This window comes from Colletotrichum phormii (assembly GCF_030913505.1).
Source record: "Colletotrichum phormii strain CBS 102054 chromosome Unknown BDP81scaffold_14, whole genome shotgun sequence".
Taxonomy (NCBI): Eukaryota; Fungi; Ascomycota; class Sordariomycetes; order Glomerellales; family Glomerellaceae; genus Colletotrichum; species Colletotrichum phormii.
The window spans coordinates 81,417-100,331 of NW_026851456.1; the positions used below are offsets into that span (position 1 = coordinate 81,417).

The 18,915-nt window shown below is 57.1% G+C and overlaps 6 protein-coding genes across 6 annotated transcripts; 2 read left to right on the forward strand and 4 right to left on the reverse strand.

The window, feature by feature from the left end:
* Nucleotides 1–1,265: 1,265 nt before the first annotated feature.
* On the forward strand, nucleotides 1,266–2,834 carry BDP81DRAFT_323762 (dimethylallyl tryptophan synthase GliD1; the record flags this gene model as incomplete). Its single annotated transcript, XM_060584825.1, has 3 exons — nucleotides 1,266–1,469; nucleotides 1,540–2,081; nucleotides 2,228–2,834. 3 exons carry the CDS (start codon nucleotides 1,266–1,268, stop codon nucleotides 2,832–2,834), a joined length of 1,353 nt encoding a protein of 450 aa, XP_060443190.1.
* A 794-nt stretch (nucleotides 2,835–3,628) lies between these two features.
* On the reverse strand, nucleotides 3,629–5,625 carry BDP81DRAFT_451133 (uncharacterized protein; the record flags this gene model as incomplete). Its single annotated transcript, XM_060592599.1, has 6 exons — nucleotides 3,629–3,917; nucleotides 4,013–4,392; nucleotides 4,478–4,881; nucleotides 4,969–5,185; nucleotides 5,265–5,348; nucleotides 5,437–5,625. 6 exons carry the CDS (start codon nucleotides 5,623–5,625, stop codon nucleotides 3,629–3,631), a joined length of 1,563 nt encoding a protein of 520 aa, XP_060443191.1.
* A 623-nt stretch (nucleotides 5,626–6,248) lies between these two features.
* BDP81DRAFT_472904 (uncharacterized protein) lies at nucleotides 6,249–8,074 on the reverse strand (the record flags this gene model as incomplete). The annotated part of the gene is made up of 4 exons (XM_060594632.1): nucleotides 7,768–8,074; nucleotides 7,462–7,678; nucleotides 6,993–7,378; nucleotides 6,249–6,890 (listed from the first exon to the last, which is right to left on the reverse strand). The coding sequence occupies exons 1-4, from the start codon at nucleotides 8,008–8,010 to the stop codon at nucleotides 6,249–6,251; spliced, it is 1,488 nt and encodes a 495-aa protein (XP_060443192.1). The 5' UTR covers nucleotides 8,011–8,074.
* Nucleotides 8,075–9,679: 1,605 nt separating this feature from the next.
* BDP81DRAFT_462420 (cytochrome P450 monooxygenase) lies at nucleotides 9,680–11,426 on the reverse strand (the record flags this gene model as incomplete). Its single annotated transcript, XM_060593895.1, has 3 exons — nucleotides 9,680–9,817; nucleotides 9,895–10,530; nucleotides 10,635–11,426. The coding sequence occupies 3 exons, from the start codon at nucleotides 11,424–11,426 to the stop codon at nucleotides 9,680–9,682; spliced, it is 1,566 nt and encodes a 521-aa protein (XP_060443193.1).
* Nucleotides 11,427–12,467: 1,041 nt separating this feature from the next.
* Nucleotides 12,468–14,009, forward strand: BDP81DRAFT_451136 (uncharacterized protein; the record flags this gene model as incomplete). The annotated part of the gene is made up of 1 exon (XM_060592600.1): nucleotides 12,468–14,009. The coding sequence occupies one exon, from the start codon at nucleotides 12,468–12,470 to the stop codon at nucleotides 14,007–14,009; it is 1,542 nt and encodes a 513-aa protein (XP_060443194.1).
* A 1,320-nt stretch (nucleotides 14,010–15,329) lies between these two features.
* Nucleotides 15,330–16,719, reverse strand: BDP81DRAFT_472907 (uncharacterized protein). Its single transcript, XM_060594633.1, has one exon. The coding sequence runs from the start codon at nucleotides 16,365–16,367 to the stop codon at nucleotides 15,396–15,398; it is 972 nt and encodes a 323-aa protein (XP_060443195.1). The 5' UTR covers nucleotides 16,368–16,719; the 3' UTR covers nucleotides 15,330–15,395.
* Between the last annotated feature and the right edge of the window lie 2,196 nt (nucleotides 16,720–18,915).

Here is an 18,915-nt window from a genome sequence, read left to right on the forward strand (position 1 = left end):
AACACGGGGGGTGGGCGGGGAGGCGGTTTCGCATCGTTGCTCGCGTGCTCGTGTTTTCGATTGTCGGGGAGAGGAGGTTGTTCCAGCAAAAGAGTTGAGCCCAAGGTCTCTTGATACCATAAATCCGAGTAGCATTGCTGCTTTGACGTCGGTATTCCGATATTCAAACGGCGCTGAGTACAAGTTACGCCGTTGTGTTATTATGCTTATCGTTTTACCTCACCGCGGCGAACTTAATTTGCCGTCTAGAACCGCGTGGTCGCTAGACTTGGTTACAATCCATTCCGCAGGATATGTCAGGTTGTCCGACTTGGCTCGATGAGGCATGACATGGCCGCCTGATTGATTCCCTAGATCATGTGGATTATGGGATTGTGGGGTTGGTGCCGAGGGCGGACGATGCTGCCTCCGTGATATCGCTCTCCGCGGGGTCGGAGTGAGAGTCAGGATGGACTGGCTAGGCTGCTCATCCAAAGATGGAGCGGATGTCGTCCGGTTGGAGAGAAAAGTCCCCGATGCAATTCGATCGAGTGCCACAATACGCCAGAAACCCTTCGTGCGGGGTACAGCCAATAAGGGAGTGCAGCGTCGATTTTTCCACCTAATTACTAGCCCGGATTTACGTACGGTACCTCTGCTGTCAATATATTTTGCGTATGAAATAGGTACCAATCTTTTTAGCTATGAATGAATTCACATAGAATGATTTGGTTTAGGGCTGCCCCTCGTATTAAGGTTCAGCGGGTTCACGCAAGTACAGGGGTACTCTCTTAGGTACATATGTACAGAATAGTTTATAATCAATTCCCTTAGTTATAAGTAGCGGGAAACTGCACTCTCGCCGTGCTGCTGGCTGAGAAAGAGCGAGCGCTTAGCGTCCCCGATCTTCCTGTGTACCTAATCAGGTACTGAGCTAGCTTCCCCGATACCCGCAGGCGGGATTCCTTCGGGGATCTCATAGGCTAGCTCCGTCGGGTGGCTTGCCGGACTGCATCGGGCTGACCTGAATACGTATTACTTTGTATGGCTGTTCGCGGCTTGCGCTCGTAGAACGTTGTTACAGGGTAATAGTGGCTGACGAAATGGCCGTGATCTTGTCTCTGCAGTACGAATACCATCACCAGAAGTAGATATAAGACCTATAGGGACCTGCGGAGGAAATGTCCCGACGACATGTTGTCCAAGGTTATCCTCGAACAATCTGTCCATCCTCAGTCCTGCTCAGCCCTTGTATTCTCTCGGCAACTTTGATTCTTCGGTGCAAGATGGCTGAAGTTGTCATTGCCAAGGACCGAAAGCATGCCACGGCGGCCTGGAAGGCCCTCGCGCACGAATGCCTGCCCAGCCGCGGTCGCGATCTGGATCACTGGTGGAACATTACCGGGTTCCATCTGGCAAACCTCATCGACGGGGCCGGCTATTCGACCGAGAGGCAGTACCAAGCTCTCCTGTTCCATTACCACAATATCGTGAGTACATGTACCTGCACTGCATTCCTGTCTGCAAACCATCCAGCCAACCATCCGACCATGACGACAGGTGCCGTACTTTGGGCCCGCGCCGGACCGATCCGGAAACGTCGCGTGGAAGTCAATCATGTCCACAGACGGTTCGCCCATCGAATATTCCTGGAAGTGGAGCACGAAACCCGAAGGCCAGCCCGAAATCCGCTACTCGATGGAGGCCATCGGAGAACTCTCCGGCTCCGCCATCGACCCGTTGAACCAGCACCGCGGACGTGAGCTCATGCAGCATCTGGCCACCGTGGTGCCGACCGCGAACTTCGACTGGGCTCATCACTTCTTGACCCACCTCTTCGATCACGACGCGGCCAAGTACCACCGAGAGAACAGAGAGGGAGGGGTGCCTCCCCGCGGAACTCTGGGCCACGGCATTGAGTACGGCCCTTCGGGCATGAGCATCAAGACGTACTTCTCCTCTCGCCGGCTGGGCTCTCGTGGCCACGCGAGCCTCGATCGATGGGACGAAGCAATCCGCCGCTTGGACCCGGACAACGCCAATCGCGACGCGTTACTGCGGTTCCTCAAAGAAAACCCGCAAGGAAGGCTCCTGACACCGTTGTAAGTGCCATCCCACATCTTTCAAGCACAAAAGGACGAGCACGGGGGGTGCGGGACCAGATATGATGGATCCCGGCGGTTCTGCCGCGACTCGTTTCTGTTCAATCTCCCTGCCGTGACGATGGAAGGCTGAAGAGCAAAAACAGCACACTCGCTCCGGATGGTGCGGCGGCGGACAAGGCGCGCCTGAAGCTGTACTTCACCTCACCGAACACGAGTTTTACTTCCTTGAGAGAGATAATCACCATGGGCGGCTCCATAAACGTCTCCGAGGGGTCGTTGCAAGAGCTGCGATCGCTGATCACGGCTGTCCTCTCACTCCCGGACGACTACGCCGAAGACGAGGCCATCCCCAGCGAGCCCTGGACGCCGCCGGCCAAGGAGATCTTCAACGACCAGCCGGCCCTTCTGGGCGGCTACTGCTACTACTTTGACATCCCGCCGGGCCGCTCACAGACTCCGGACATCAGATTCTACTTACCTGTCCGCCAGTACGGTCCGGATGACGGCAGCATCGCGAACAGTGTTGCAACGTGGATGAAGTCCCGCGGCCGGGGCGCCTACGCCGCTAACTTTCTTCGAATGATGGAAAGCTTCGCCGAACATCGCAAGCTGGACGAGGGCAAGGGCTTGCAGACGTACGTTGGCTGCATGATCAAGAAGAATGGCGATCTGGATGTAACGTCTTATTTTGGGCCGGAAGCCTACCATTCTGCTCGTTTCGCAAGTCGTGACGCTAGCAATGGTCACTAGGTCCATCTTCCACTGCCTGTCTAAATTCCGGGTTTCTCTTTCTATCAATAAAGACTGAAGTTTATTCCAAGGCGACATCCCATGCTCGAAACTATGGCCAGGCTCCGGCTCTCATGTTAAGGGTGTTGGATCTCTGAGCAGTCGGCAGAAAAGATGGATCCGGAAGGCGGTATGGGCACTTACAAACGGCCTTTCACTTATATACCACTTCTGGGAGATCGTGGGCTCTGCCCACAATCTCCTCCTTCCACCTCAAGACGCAGCAATAATAGACCATTATTGACACTTCGTTCCAACCGTACGGTTGCCCTGCTGACGTGTATACCAACAAAGGGTGTGTTCGCAAAAGCTTCATGTTCATCAATGCGGACCCCTTCACCTCATACTACCGAGATACCCCATTGAAAGCATCAACGCCCGTCTTTGCGGGCTGCATGGTGGCAATTGCAGGGAATTTCAGATCGTTTGTAGTTAAGGAGCTCTAGTAGCATATCGGCCAGACATCGGGTTCCTAACGACTACCGCGATTTGCCGCCATTTACCTTGACGCAGTTCTGTTGTGCACGAACATGCATCTCGGACCAGATTATAACCGCAGGCTAACATTATTATGATGGCAATATTTACTGCTTTTGGTGTGACTATTGGAGAAACCAGTTCCGTGTTGAGGGTGTTTTGCTCGGACGCGAATCAGCAGCACGGCGTCCACATTCGTTCCGCAAGTGAATAGACGTTCTCGCGGAAAGGCGCACCCCACATTAAGTGACATTCTCAATGCTTCCGCTGTGAATCCTTTACTCGCCGTTCTTTGCGGGGTAATCCGTGGGTAGCGGGTTGTTGTATGCGAATGCGTTCAGGGGATCCCACTTCTTCTTCAGTGCCACCAGGCGCGGCAGCTTGTCTCTGCCATAGATCTGCTCGACCGTCTCGTCGCTATGTGCGTAGCTCACAAAGACGGAGAGCTCCGGATATCCCGATGTTTGGGAGAAATTGTTCCGAAGCTCGCGGCCGAGCTTGTTCGAGGCCTCCGCCAAGACCTCGCCGTGGTCGGGGTTCGAGCTCGACCAGGAGAACACGAGGAGGCTGCGAGACCGACCAACATCAGCAGTCCTCCCGGGGAGGGGGGTTCAGATGAAGGTTTGAAGAAAACAAGGGAGAATGTATGGAAAGAAACTGACAAGTTTTCCTTGGCGTCCCTCCACGGGTACGCGGTGGCCTCGGCCGGCACTGCCAATGTCGCCTGGTTCGGCCAAGTTTCCAACGCTTTGGCGCTGCCGCAGGCTTCGGGATATTCTCTGTAGAAGGTCCTCATCTTGTCAAAGACGGTCTGGTAAGTCGCGGCATGGAGTTGTCGGACATTCACACCGTAAACGCTGCGGTCCACGGCGCTCTGGCAGAACGCGGCATCCAACATGCCGAACCCCTGCGACGCCGTGATTTTGGACCAGGGCACCGTCCTCACCAACGAAAGGGACGGCTGTAGGTCGAGGAGTTGTTGCATCGCTGCGCGTCCTGCCGACTCTGGGCCCATATAGACCCAGTTGGTCATGACCTTGGCCTTGATTGGAGGTCAGATGAAGTTCAGGATAGGAATAAGCCGCTTGCTGTACCGACAGCGGCGGTGGGAGGGCCGAAGGACTTACATCATTAGCGGCCTCGCTGTACATGATCATGGAGTATACTGCAAGGTTTGCCGGCATAGAGTCGTTGAACAACTCTAGTATCTTGAAGTACTCGGCAGTCTGTGCGGCCGGAATCACCATGTCGGCCATCAAAACATGGCCTTGGCCATGGTCGGCGCCGCTGGCAATTCGTTGCAGCTTGTAAGTAGCCGATGTGATGACTCCAAAGTTTCCGCTCGCGCCGCGGATCCCCCAGAACAGGTCTGGTTGTGAGCTTTCGGACACAGTCAACAAACGGCCGTCCGCCGTGACAAGCCGTACGGACAGCAACGCGTCGATGACCAGACCGAAGCGGCCAGAGTAGCGCCCGATGCCCCCTCCGAGCGTCACACCGACAACCCTTGGGCAGGAGCATATACCAGTCTCTGTTTGAGATGAAAATTTGCACCTAACAATCTACGGTCCGCATGTGGATTCGCCTTGTGGGAGCTGTGACAGACGGTGAAACTCACGCATCTGGAAGCCGGCGTCGAACACGGGATCGAGCACCTGGCTCCAACGCACACCCCCTCCGACCGTCAAGGTCTCGGCCGACTCGTCCACCTCAACTTCATTGAGAGCGCTAAGATCAATTGCGCGGCCGTTTCGAAGGCGCCCAAGGCTGGTTGTGTAGCCGTGACGACCACCGGTTGCAAGGAAAGGCACTCGGTGCTTCGCTGCCAGCAAGACCTATGTAGCGTAACTTTGTCAACACTCTGCTCGGCATTCCGGATTCTGTAGTAACACGACTACCGGTGAAGCCACGGACCGTCTTGACCACATCAGCTTCGGTGGCCGGGCTGATGGCTGCGGAATGTGTGGGCGCGTCAAAGGTGTTCCATCGATCGGTCATCTGGACCGTATGTGTTAGCAAAAGCTCTCGCCGGCATCTCGCCAGCAACTCGAGTCTCGATTTCTCACGCGGGAACGGTCAGGCGCACCTCTGAAAACCCTTCCTGGCCCGGGAAACGGACGGCGGTTCCACTGCACCACTGATTACCTTCATCGAGCAGTATACCGCGGAGATCGGGAGATTTCCATGTCCACGTCGGCACTTGAGATTGCAGCGACAGCCACAAGTAGATCAGGCATGGCACCAACCCGGCGTACAGAAGACGGATATCTGCCATTTCGAAGTGCGGAGACGTTGGTCCTTGGAACGTGACGAAGCCAGCGAAAGCCCAATACGATGTCCTGGGGGCGGCATCATATCTCTAACGCGAGGACTGCCGCCTATGGACTGTAAGCGCTGCTGCTCTGGATCGACACGCACCGGGGTTGCCCAGAAGCATTCTGCCCGATCAGGCAAGGTGAGATCTGCGACCGTTCCGTGGCACGGGGGCACTTGGTTGGCGCCTCGGATATGCGCGGTACGGTATGCAACGCTGATGGCTAGCAAATGACCGAATGCCCGATGTGGCGGGCTTGGCAACGGGCTGTGGGCAGTTCCCGCGGGACCACGACGTTGAGAAGCTTCCTGTTAGTAGAATATCGTGTCGTAAGGGATATAAGGCATGGTTCCTGCGAGTACACGCACGAGTGAATCCGTTTTCACGGCAAAACAAAACCCAGGAGTGATCTTGTCGAATTCGGTGTGTGTTATTCGCTATCTTCGACTAGATTCTAGACCACAGGAACTTCGCCTAGAAATTACAAAGAAGAAAGTATGTCTCAGCAGCTAAGATCTCAGCTGATGAAGCACTGCTCCATCGTCCCCCCCCTACCCCCCGTTCTCACCCCCGGCCGGAGTGAATCAAGGGTACTTGGTAGGCAGCGGGTTGCTGTAACCAAAGACCTGCTCCGGGTCCCATTTCTTCTTGGTCTCCGCGAGGCGCTTGAGCTTGGTGGCGCCGTACCTCTGCTCGAGGGTCTCGTTGCCGCTGGCGTAATTGACGTAGACGGCGAGGTCGTCGTAGCCCGAGGTGGCCACGAAGTCCCGGCGCAGGTCCTGGGCGAGCGCGATGGCGGCGGCCTCGCCCTCGCCGCTGGACCAGGTCAGCTCGAACATCATGTAGGCGATGGAGTCGCGCCACGGGTAGGCCGTGGCGTCGGCGGGCACGGCGCGCATGGCGTCGCTGTTGAAGATCTCGAGCTCGACCGTCGTCCCGAGCGCGCCGGGGTCCCGCGCCGACTCGTAGAAGGCCGCCATCTTCTCGAACATGGTGCGCATCGTGCCTGCGTCCAGCCGCTTCGTGTTGGCCGACAGCTGCGTCCACGGGATCGGGCTCGACTGGCACCACCCCTGGTCGGCGCCGAAGCCGGCGGTCCCGACCAGCGACTTCCACGGCACCACCTTCTTCTCGGACCGGACCGGGTTCAGCGCGAAGACCGGGGCCATGAGCTCGAGCCCTTTCTCTTCGGGTCCGGTGTAGACCCAGTTGGCCAGGATTTGGGGCTGGAGGGGGGGAAGATTGGTGGTTAGCCGAAGCGGGAGATGGTTGAGGCAAGTCGAGTTAAGGAATAGGCACAAAGCTTAGGCACGCGCCGATGCACTCACCTGTTTGACGGTCGCGTTCCACATGACGAACTGGATGGTAGCGAGCTCCGGCGGCATGTTTTCCAGGGTGTGAAGAATGTCAAAGTAAGAGCCGTTAGCAGAAGCCGGAAGGATAAAATCGACATTCAGGATCCTGTTGTTGTTGGGCACTTTCTGGACCTTGAACGTGGCCGAGGTGACGATGCCGAAGTTGGCGCCGGCACCACGGATGGCCCAGAAGAGGTCGGGGTTCTTTTTCGCCGAGATCTCGACCACCTTTCCCTTGGCCGTGACGATACGAGCGGAGACGAGAGCATCGATGACGAGACCAAACATGCCCTGATACCGTCCTACACCGGCGCCTAGCCCGGCACCCAGCATGCCAGGGCAGGATCCGGAACCGGTTTCTAGGCGTGCTGCAGTCAGTAAATGTGTCTCGTGGTGGCGAGATGCAGCCGGCTTGGACGGGGGACAGAGGATGTAGACTCACGTATCATGAAGCCGGCCTTGTCAAGCGGGTCGTAAATCTCGCCGAACCTCACGCCAGCTCCCACGGTCACCGTCGCAGCCCGCTTATCGACGGCGACGGACCTCAAGAGGCTCAGGTCGATGGACCAGCCGTTCTTGAGCGACTGGAACGAGTACGCGATCCCGTGGCGTCCGCCTTGGGCCAAGAACCCAATCTTGTGCTTGGTTGCGAGCTTGACCTGTCGGGAGTCCCATGGTGTCAGCGTCCGCCCGTTCACGCGGTCTCTTCGTCACGAGGTCGTCCGATGCGTCCGGGTCTCCAACGTACAGCTTTCTCGACGTCCTCTTCGGTGGCCGGCGTGATGCCGGCGATGAAGGTCGGCTCCGAATAGGAGGACCACCGGTCCGTTGCGTTTGTGAACTCGGGCGTGTCCGGGAACGAAATGACGGTCTTCCCGTTCCACTTGTTCTTACGGTCGAGGAGGATGTTGCGGGACAGGTCGCGGGGGGTGACTGTGGCCACCGCGGTCTTGATGCCGAGCAAGACACCGAGTAGAACAGAGAGTCTCATGTTGAAAGTGTAGAGGTTCAAAGACTGTCGAAAGGGTCTTTCCAAGTCGTCTATAAAGCTCTGGATACTCAAACAAGCTGGAATTATGATGTCCTTGTGGTCTATCAAACACGAAGAAGCCGTCGACAACACGCTCGTTTTATTCTTGCCTGCGTCCTTTTACATCTTCTACATTGCCCCTCTCGATGGCCGCTTCTGGACGGCATCGTCGGATTCTTTGGGGTCCAAACGCTCCACGGATCCTGATTCACTAGTTTGAGCAGGTGTTTTTCAGTCCGTCAGCCCATCACCGCCGCATCCTTGCCTACGGTGTAGGCAGATTCCCTCCTCCGCCGGATGGGTGCGATGTCTGGGGGCGGAGGATTGCGCCCTGTGACTGTCTACGACGGCGGAAGTCGAATTTTCAATGGTTGAGGAAAAGAGGCACGGTAGAGAACTTTGGCATCAGCTAGCTGAAAGGAAGCCGCCCGAACAAGTCAACCTCGTCAGGAACGCTCCTAGAGCCAGGCCCACGAATCACAACACTTGGCCGTGTTCTTCCCATGAGTAAGAAGGTTAAAACATTTGGTCATCTTCAACAACAAGGCTGGCGGGCCTCTACGACCCCGGTATGACTTGGGATGAGGCCACGTTGCGGCCTCTCACTCTGAGTTCTATTCTCGACTGGGCCAAGAAGCCACCGGGATCCATACGAAATGGACGGGCGGGGGCGAAGACCTGAGAAGACCTCTAGTCCTCTCTGGGTACGCGAATTTCACTACTCTCGGGATAGCGTTGGGATCTTGTAGGGCAGCAAAACGGCTTAGAGCTCAAGAGGAGGAGGCTGATGCCCTCGACATGCTTGTTCATTGAGGGATTCGCCGAGACGTGATCTTCAGGTGAGGACCTGCTCGCCAACGTCAATCAGGCGAAAACGAGAACGTCGGCTCCGGTGTGGGAAGGGGGCGTTCAACCGTTATTTCCGCTGACTCGGCTGGTCAGGCCAAAGACATATTATTCAATACTAATCTCGCCGAGCCTGAGTTGGAATAAGCTGATCAGAAAGTGGCCATGGTCAGCTTTCGACAGGACCCAATCAGGTCTCGTGCCGGCTGTCGTATGACAGGTCGAAGCAAGTCTCGCCCGACCTAAGAATACCATGACCCTGGTCCCTGCATAGAATCCTGCAAGGGCCTTACGGTGGAGGTTGACGTGAAATGATACTCGAAAAGGGTCGTTGGATAGCGATTCTAGACCTTATCATGGCAGACATGGATTTGAACCACACGTAGCGGTAATCGGGTGGTGTTCCCGCAACCCCCACCCCCTCCCCCTCCCCCCTCCATAGGATCTGGAACCAAGAGAAAGTGGCTGAATCGAGCCTCAATATTGCCTGGAGGCGTTTGCAAATTCGGATAGCTGGGTTCCAAATCTGGAAGGTCCCATTCGGCGAAGTAAGCACATGTCGGCTAACACGGGCGAACAAACGGCCTCATTCCATTCATATCGGAGCTGCCAAGGCTGCAAAAAGGGAAGAATTCAAAGGGAATAGTTCTGCATGCTCATTGGCGGCCTCAGAACCAGCACTCTGGGCTGGTATCTGAGCCGTAAAAACGTTATCTGGTACTTTCGTAAGTGACAAGGGCCATTCCGTCTCGTGTTGTCCAAGTCCCCACGCCCTCGGCCCTACCTACGCGCCGCTTCCTCCGGGCGTCCGATGCTTGATGTTGAGCCAAAAGTCCCAATGGACGAGGAGTGCCAGATTCTCCTGTCGCCAAATGCTTTTCTCGTCTTTATTGACGATGCTGGGGCGGAAAAGACGGAAGAACTAGTCATGCACTCGAATCAGCTCTCACGTCCCACACGTTCAACGTTCAGATGGAGAACCGGCTCCGGGGTTGGTACCTGGATCAGCAGTTTGTGCGTCTCCATCAGGGCAATGTTCTTCCCCAGGCAGATCCGTGGCCCGTAGCCCCAGGTGAGGAGGTACTTGTCCATCTCCTGGGCCCTCTCGGGACTCTCGAGCCAGCGCTCGGGGCGGAAGACGTCTGCGTCTTCGCCAAAGACGGTCTTGTCCCGGTGGACGACGTACGGGTTCGCCCCGATTTCCGTGCCAGGAGGGACGCGGCGGCCGTACAGCTGCAGCCCCTCCTCGCCGACGTAGCGCGGGATGATCATAGGGGTCGAGGGCTGGTAGCGTTGCGTCTCGCGGTGGCACGCCTCGAGGTACGGCATGGCCTTGATCTCTTCAAAGGTGGGGACCGGGGACGCGAGCTTGCCGCGCCTCTCGAAGTCGCCGATCTCAGCCATGAGCTTGTCGTAGACCCCGGGCGTCTGCAGGACGTAGCGCACGAAGCCGCAGAAGAAGGCTGCCGTCGTGTCCGAGGCGGCCACCATCAAGACGAAGCATTCCGTCTTGACCTCTTCGACGGAGATTGGCGTCCCGTCTTCGTTCTTGGCGGCCAGAATGTTGTCCAGGAAGTCGCCTTTGTGGTGGGCTTTGGGGTCCCGGAGTCTTTCGTTCAGTAGAGCATCGCGAAACTGCAGGTCGCAACGGTTAGATCAACACGTCCTGGACTTGCAAAGCGAAGAGACGAAGGAAATGGGGGTAAGAGGAGAGGGTGAGGCGGCTGGGTCGGACGAACGGCCATGATCTTTCCAGTCCCCGAGCTGTCTCCGGGGCGCGGCATGAATAGCCATTTCGTGATGGGGCTGTGCAAGAAGGGGGCACAGAGCCAGGGCAGGGCGCCTACGACGGCGGCGAAGGGGGCCATGTCGTGGAAGTTCTTGATGAGATTGGACACGTCGCGGGCCTCGCGAACGAAGCCCAGCGGCTCACCGAATGACAGTTGACATATGGTGTCGTAGGCGAACCACTGGGACCAGGAGGCAAAGTCCATGCTGGCGCCGGAATGGGCGAAGCGCGTGGCCAAAGCCGCCGTCCACTCCTGGACGCGGGCGTCGACCTGGCCCTCGAGCTTGACCAGGTTGCTGAGGAGGAACGAAGACGCCACACGCTTGCGTTTGCGCGCATGCTCTCGCCAGTCCAGCTCCTGGAAGGGCGGGGCGAGGTCGCCCAGCACCCCAGGGGTGTACACGTCCGTCTTATTGGCACGTCGGTGGTAGATGGCGGGCAGCAGACGCGGGTCGTTGACGGCCAGGAGGTTCGGCGCGGCCCGCACCACCGGACCGTACTCGGCGTGGTACGCCAGGCCGAGCGTGTGCGCCTGCTTGGTGTGCAGGATCCAGAGCTTGAAGAAGTCGGAGGCGGCGGCCCAAAAGGGGCCGGGCCAGTGACGCAGGGGATGGAAGAAGAGGTTGTAGATGCCTCTGTAGAGGGCGTAGCACAAAAGAAGGCCGACCGAGATGGCAAGGGTGCCGAAGGCCAGAGAGGCCACCGACTCCTTTTTGCCAATCGCGGACGGTACTTTTGCCATCGCTGCCAACACAAACACAAATACGACAACCGGGAACGGCTGCTTCCCGACGCTGGCAGGCGATGGATGGAACGGCAGGTCGGGCAGGGGATGGGCTGAGCGGTCGGATGTGGAGGAGTCGGACTGCGGACCTTAGCACGAAGCTCTCGGGATCATGCGTCTCGGTGAGATGAGGGGCCAGCCAGGCAGGACGAAATAATCGACAAGGCTGCGCCATCTATATAGATGGCTGAGACTGCTGTTATGAGTACTACTTTGGTTTCACGAGAGCCTGGCGCGGAATTTGTACCTTCATCGTCCTGAGCATCGTGATTACCGAACCGGGTAAAACGGCACGACTCCGACTCCTTTAGAGTAACAGCACCAGTCCACACACATGGATGGCTAAGAATTCAATAGCAGACAGGACCGCTCTGCCACGCAAGTTGGAGGGGGCTACCTTGGGCTAGGGTGGGATTCGAGCGATGCACGGCAACGCCAGGGGGATGTTTTCTCATTCATTCGGGGACTTGGACGGCCGTTTGGTTGGATGATGCATTCTAGCACCCCTGTTATCCCGACCATGTACATGTATCCTGATTGCTGACGGTCGTACCTATGTTATGGTTGAGACAGACACATCGGGCAGTTCACGTTCATCGAGTCCAACCTTACCCCGCAGCATATTACGGCAGATTTCATGAAGAGGCAAATGGAGTGATGCAAGATATGAACCGATTGCCATCTGTCCTGCAATCTGGTCCGGCCTTTATCAGAACCGGTAGCCAGCCAGCGGAGGATTCATGAGGCTGCGGCTTACCCGCGACAACGGGCGGCTCAAGTCTCGCGACAAGCTCGCCGGTGCATGCGGATAAGCCAATGATGCATCCATCTCTCGCCACGGTGGTACGGCACGGCACGACCGTTCGGCCTCGGTGCTCTTGACCCAGACCTATATAAGAAGCCCGTCCAGTCGGGGAAGCCAGATGGTGGAGGGACGGCAATTGACGATTCCGTGACCCGATCGAACCAACCAACAACAACCCACGAGCTCGCGGCAGGATGACAAACGCGGATGGCTCCGGGAACCAGGCCCCTGTCAAGTTGCGGGCTTCGTGCAACGCCTGCAACGAGTCCAAGGTGCGCTGCAGCCAGACGAAGCCGACCTGCGACCAGTGCAAGAGGAAGGGCATGCCGTGCGTCTTTGGCCTGTCGCGCCGGAGCCACAAGGACGCGCCGCGGATCGTGTCCTCCTCCCGCTTCGCGCCCCCGTCCCCGTCCGGCACCGGCGCGATGGCAGCGAAACGCCCGAGAATTGAAGCAGCCGCGCATGTGGATGACAGCGTCTACTCCACCGTGGCCGCCTTGTGCGCGTTCCATGACTTCAACGTGTTCTCGCAGAACCCCGCCACCGCCACCGCCGCGGCGCCAAACAGCGGCCGAATCCCTCGGTCGGCCGATCTGTTGGCGGGTTTCCGAGACTGTCACGGCGACTCGGACGAGGCCGCGCTGTGGCCGTTTAATCAGTTAGACCCCATGGACTTTCTCTCGACAAGCGACGGCGGCGGCCTTGAGCCCCCGCTCAACCCGGCCTCTCTCGACGCCGGGACCTGGGGCGGTGCGCATGATGCAGTCAGCCCCCATCCTCTGTCGCCGCAGCCGCTGGTGCCCCGACTACATTTGCCGTCGCAGTCACGCCCGAACCAGCAACCGCAACAGCAGCAGCAGTACGAACAGACACAACCGCAGCCTCACGACCAACATGGCCGCAACCACGCACAAGACTCTGGCTCGAGTCCGGAGGGTGGCGCATGCACCTGCAGCTCGCGCGTCATCCCAGACCTCGCCCGTAAGCCGCAGGCGGCACGTAGTCAAGGCGCAGGCAGGCCTTTGTCGTTCGACGTGGAGCTCTCGCAGCTTAAGCAGGCCATCCTGGCGTGCGAGGCGTCCATGGCCTGCCAGTTACATTCCTCCAGCCACACCGTCACCATGATCATCGGGTTCCTCATCGGGGACATTGTGGACAGCTTCAAGACGCTGCTCAGCGGATCGTCGCCGTCGTCTTCCTCGTCGTACTCGGCCACCACGACCGACAGCGGAAGCAATCCAGGGCGGCCGACCACCAGCAACAACAACTACAATAACAATAACAATAACAAGAACAACAACAACAACAACAACAACAAAAGCAGCAGCAGCAGCAGCGGCAACAACAGCAAAAACAATAACGCGGGCTCACCGACGTCGTCGACGTGGGGGGCCACGCTGAGCGAAGGGGTCACGATGGTCAGCCCAGGGACAGGGGTCCGTCGCGAATCCAGCATGGCGGGCGAGCCGCGGCTCAGCTGGGGCGTGCTCCAGCTCGAGGACGACGACGAGGCGGAGCTGCGGAGCCGCCTGTGTCTGCTGTACTTCCGCCGGGTTCGCGGCCTGCTCAAGCACTTCGACCAGGCCGTCCGCCAGTTTCGGGAAGCGCAGGTCGCGGCCGGGTCCTGTACGGCGACCTTCATCATGGCTTGCGATTACGTGCGCATGTGGCTGGAGCAGAAGGTGGAGGCAGTGAAGAAGCTCTTCAACAATACGGATAGAGAGGCGTCAATCTGAGAATCCAGAAGCGTATCGCAAGACCGCCGAGTTGCCGTGCCCCGCCCCACCCCCGGTATGCGCCTCCTGGGACTTTGGTCCTGCATGGGACGGTCGGTCTGCAGCCTGTCTGTGCCTCGCGTGCCTCGTAGTCCTTTTTTCTCAGCGGCGGATTGTTTCGTCGTGCATGCAGAATGGACACAAGTCCCCCCGAGAAAACAAGTCGGTTGTACATGTAAGACGGACGTCGTATCTAGGTTTCAGCGGTCCCGTCGTTGGCCTGGACTAGCGCCCGCTTTAGGCATTAGGCTTTAGGCTCATATTAGCTTCACACACAAGTTCTGTAGGGGTAATCGATGCGGCAAGGCTCCCGGCCGGTTGGCCGAACTGTCATAAAAATGTGGAGTTGTGGAGGTGGGGTTACCTGGCGGACCGCGTGGAGTGGCTCCACTCTCGGGCACTTAGTCATCCGCATTAGGTAATTCCGTGGGGGGTTAGGGGGGTCCCTCGGCGACGGGCCGGGCAGCGGCGCCCCAACCATTAAGGCTGCCGTTTGTGGGGCGCCACCCCGTGGTGTTGGTATCAGTGACTCCACGAGGAGGATGTGTCTTAGCCATCTCACGGATATAGAGACCATGCTATGCCAGGTCGGATTGCGGGCGTTCAGTCCCGCGTGTGTGAGAGGGGCCTGTATGCCGAATGAGGAGTGAGGTAGCCTTGGCCTAGCGTCGGGAAGGATCACGGCGCATTCCCGACTCTTATGACCACCACGGGTGACGGATCTGGCAGCCCGTGGCACGCGCGGCCAATGATGAATCGTTCGGCTTACTACGCCTCGGGCCTGCCTGTATTCTCGAAATACCGCGTAAACTCAGAAACGAGGCGGCGGTGCTGGCCCCCCACCCCGCCCCAAGGTACGATCAGTCTGCCTAGGATCACCGGTGTGATTGATCGGCATACGAAGGACCAGGCAACGCTAAGCTCTGGTGCTCGCTGGAAACATGGAAGTCGACCGCAGCTCCACTCACGCGCGCAAAACGGAACTGCTGGCGGATGCCGGGAATGCTTCCTTGGCCAGATTTAGCAAGGCAACAACGCCCGTGATGAGCATCATCAGGCAGCAGGAGACAGTTTGGGACAATATGCGGCCATTCCATCCTGGATCACTAGTTTGACGCCGTGTTATGATGAACCCTGGAAGATGGTGCGATTACGAAATATCTTCCTGTTAAACGATAGACGGAAAAGGAAATCTGTAGCTATACCAGTGAACAGCAGGTCGACGTACCAGGTACCCGGCCCCAACCGCTGCTAAACCCATGCAAGAGAGAGAGAGAGAGAGAGAGAGAGATAGAGAGAGAGAGAGAGGGAGAGAACGAAAGACCAAGACCCGAATCAGCACCCGCTTCACTTCAATGACTGGAACCGCTCCGCCTCGCGCGCGTCGCCCCCGGCTGCGTAGTTGATGGACCACTCCCACAGGTCCTCCTGCTTACTCTTGACGTAGCTGTCGGCGCTCGACTCGATCTCTTTCAGCCCCTCAAAGTACTTCCCCGTAACACCCTCGACATCGGGCGACACGGCCAGGCGGGCCAGCGCCGCGGCCGACTCGGCCGGGGTGTGCACGTTAGGGTTGAAGATGATGCGCAGCAGGCCCAGGAGGTGGGGCAGGACCGAGTTCCAGAGCCAACGCTCGACGCCGTTGCTCTCGCGGGCCAGGCCGGTGCCGGGCATGAGGCCCGGGTCCATGGCGTTGACCGTGATGCGGCGCTCCGGCGCCCGCTCGGCCAGGTGCCGGGCCAGCGCGTACGTCCACAGTACGTTACAGAGCTTCGTCGTCGAGTAGCGCTTGCGGCCGGGTATCTCCAGCTTGGACGCGGGCGGGTGGGCCAGCTCCTCGGCCGAGTTGTACTCGGCGTCGGGCAGGCCGGACTTCTGCGCGGGGTCGTGCGTGCCGCTGGACGTGAGGACGACGCGCGCACCCGTAGCAAGGTAGGGGCAGAGGAGGTGAAACAGGAGGGCGTGGCCGGCGTGCGAGATGGCGAACGTCTTCTCCATGCCCTCGTCCGTCAGGTGGAGGGTCGTGGGGAACTGCAGCGCTGCGTTCATCACCAGCGCCTGGATCTGGGGCTTTGTCGTATCAGCAATCCAGTCCTTGGCGAAGCGCCGCACGCTGGCCGGGCTGCCGAGGTCCAGGGGCATAAAGACAGTGTTGGACTGGCCGAGGGCCTTGTTGATAGCGTTAGCGGCGTTGTCCTTGTCGGACCGCGAGGCGATCACGACCAGGTACTCGGGGTGTTCTTTGGCAATCTTTAGGGATGCGTGGTAGCCCATGCCGCTGGTCCCGCCGGTGACGATGACGGAGTTCTTGTAGGCCATTTTGGATGAAGCAGAAGCAGCGTAGGCAGGCCGGACGATGAGATACGGGTTTGCTGGACGAGGGAAGGGGCAGAGGAAGACAGTCTCTCCCTGGGCTTTGCCTCCTTAATAAAGGAGCCTACTACTACTTGTGTGTTGTTCCACAAACGTGCCATTGAACTGCTGTGTGTGGCGTGTGGCATTAGATCAGACAGGGCTGGCAACGACGGCGACTTCCCCCAACGCCTGGCTGCAAGGGAACGCAACCAAGACAAGGGTAGCTTGGGGTCGCAAACATTCTTTGCCAGGGATGAAGCGAGGGCCAGCCTGTTATCGGGCGGCATGAGATGCACCCTTGGCCGGGGTCGTACGGGGACAGGCGGTTGGAGTCGTGGACGGAATTAGCACGTCGGCTTTAGTCCAGCGCCGCCGGCGTTTGGGCTTTTCTAGAGCTCACAATTCCGTTGCCGTCGTTTGCGTTGGCTCTGCCCGAAACCCCTGTCAGCGCTGTTTTTGCACCGGCGACGCATGTCACTAGCTGCGCGACCGCCCCTGTAGAATATCCTCTTCCCTCCTCCAGCTTGGAATAGGCAATCGATGGCGCCCATATTGTTGAACAAGCACCGGGCCGGCCCCTTACGCTACTGGATGATGGGACTCTCTGAGACTCTGGGAGCAAATATAAACTCTATATATCATTCTGTATAACGTACTTGATAAGCGAGCTGCCCAGACAAGCGAGCTGCCCACCCAACCGCGTTCATCCTTCCTCCTCACTTCTAATGCGTATCACGCCACAAATAATCATGTCGTCACAAAGCAAAGAGGCCCAATTGAACTTAGCAGTCAAGGCTATCCAAAAAAACCCTAAACTCAGCATTCGAGCCGCAGTAAGAATCTATTTAGTCCCCCTTAGGACCCTAGGTACCCGATTAAAAGGCACACCTATATGATAAGATACTATACCTAACTCACGCAAATTGACGGAGCTTGAAGAGGAGAAGCTAGTTGAGTATATCCTCGACCTGGATTCCCGATCGTTTCCTCCCCGGATTAATGGTGTGGAAGAAATGGCTAATCGATTGCTCGCCGACCGCGATGCGCCCCTAGTTGGGAAGCGCTGGGCTTCAAACTTCGTTAAACGACAACCATAGCTCCGGACGCGCTTTTTTTATAAGTACGACTATAAGAGGGCCTAATACGAAGATCTAGATGCGATAAATGCGTAGGTTCGGCTTATAGCGAACACAATTGCGAAATACGGTATTATAGACTCCGATATCTACAACTTCGACGAGACTAGGTTTATGATGGGCCAGATTGCGTCCGGGATGGTCGTCACGAGTGCCGAAAGGCGTTCAAATATAAAAATGATACAGCCTGGCAATCGTAAATAGGTTATAGTCATTCAGGCCATCAGTTCGTCAGGCTACAGCGTTCCGCCGTACATCATCGTTACAGGCCAATATCACCTCTCTACCTGGTATATAGAAATAGATCTCCTATGCGACTGGGTCATCGTAACGTCTGAAAACGGATGGACAACAAATAAAAGAGGCCTAGACTGGCTCCAGGACTTTAATCGGCACACAAAACCGCGTATAACTAGCAATTATCGCCTCCTCGTCGTCGATGGGCACGAAAGTCACCACTCTGCGCACTTTAAGATATATTACAAGGAAAACAATATCGTCACACTCTATATGCCGGCCCATTCGTCTCATCTACTTCAGCCCTTAGACGTTGGGTGTTTTGGGCCACTAAAGACGGCTTATGGTCGATAAATTGAGGATAAGATGCGCCGGGGTAATACCTATATTACGAAGGAGGACTTCTTCCCTGCATTTCACAACGCTTTCACGCAAACCCTAACGGTAAAAAACATCCAGGGAGGCTTCAGAGGGGCCGGGCTTGTTTCTTTAAGTGCCGAAAGTGTGCTTTCGAAGCTTGATATCAAGTTACATACTCCAATACCCCCAGGGTCCCTACTAATAACACCCCCCGCATGGACTTCTTAAACGCTAAATAACCCAACAGAGGCCTCTTCTTAGTCCGAACTCATCAAAAGGAGGATCTCCCGCTATCAAAATAGTTCCCCAACTTCAATTATTAATGCTATAGAGCATTTATCAAAGGGAGCGCGGGGATTTATATACCAGATTGCCTTATTAAGGTCGGAGGTCCAGATCCTCCGGGAGGAAAATAACCTACTTAGCCGACGCAGGAGGGCTAAGAAAACACGTCTCAGACAAGGAGGAAGTCTTACTGTAGCTGAGGCAGAGGACATTCAGTCGCAGAGAGAGGCTACGGCCCAGATTGAGGAGGAAACGCGCCAGAGTAGTAGTCGTCGGCCGAGGACAGAAATAGGTTAACGGCGATGTGGCGTCTGCGGAAACACTGGCCACAATGCGCGAACATGTCAGTTTAATAAAGAAATATCTGAGGAATAGGATTCAGAGTAGTTTCAATTGATTTTATGTTTTTAGTGTTGCTCCTTAGTTAGATTTATAATGTGATTATGGTTAGGTGGGCAGCTCGCTTGTCTGGGCAGCTCGCTTATCAAGTACGT

What these genes read in the sequence shown, in the direction of transcription:
- BDP81DRAFT_472907 (XM_060594633.1), bottom strand. Translation starts at nt 16,367, where the DNA reads ATGGCCTACAAGAACTCCGTCATCGTCACCGGCGGGACCAGCGGCATG.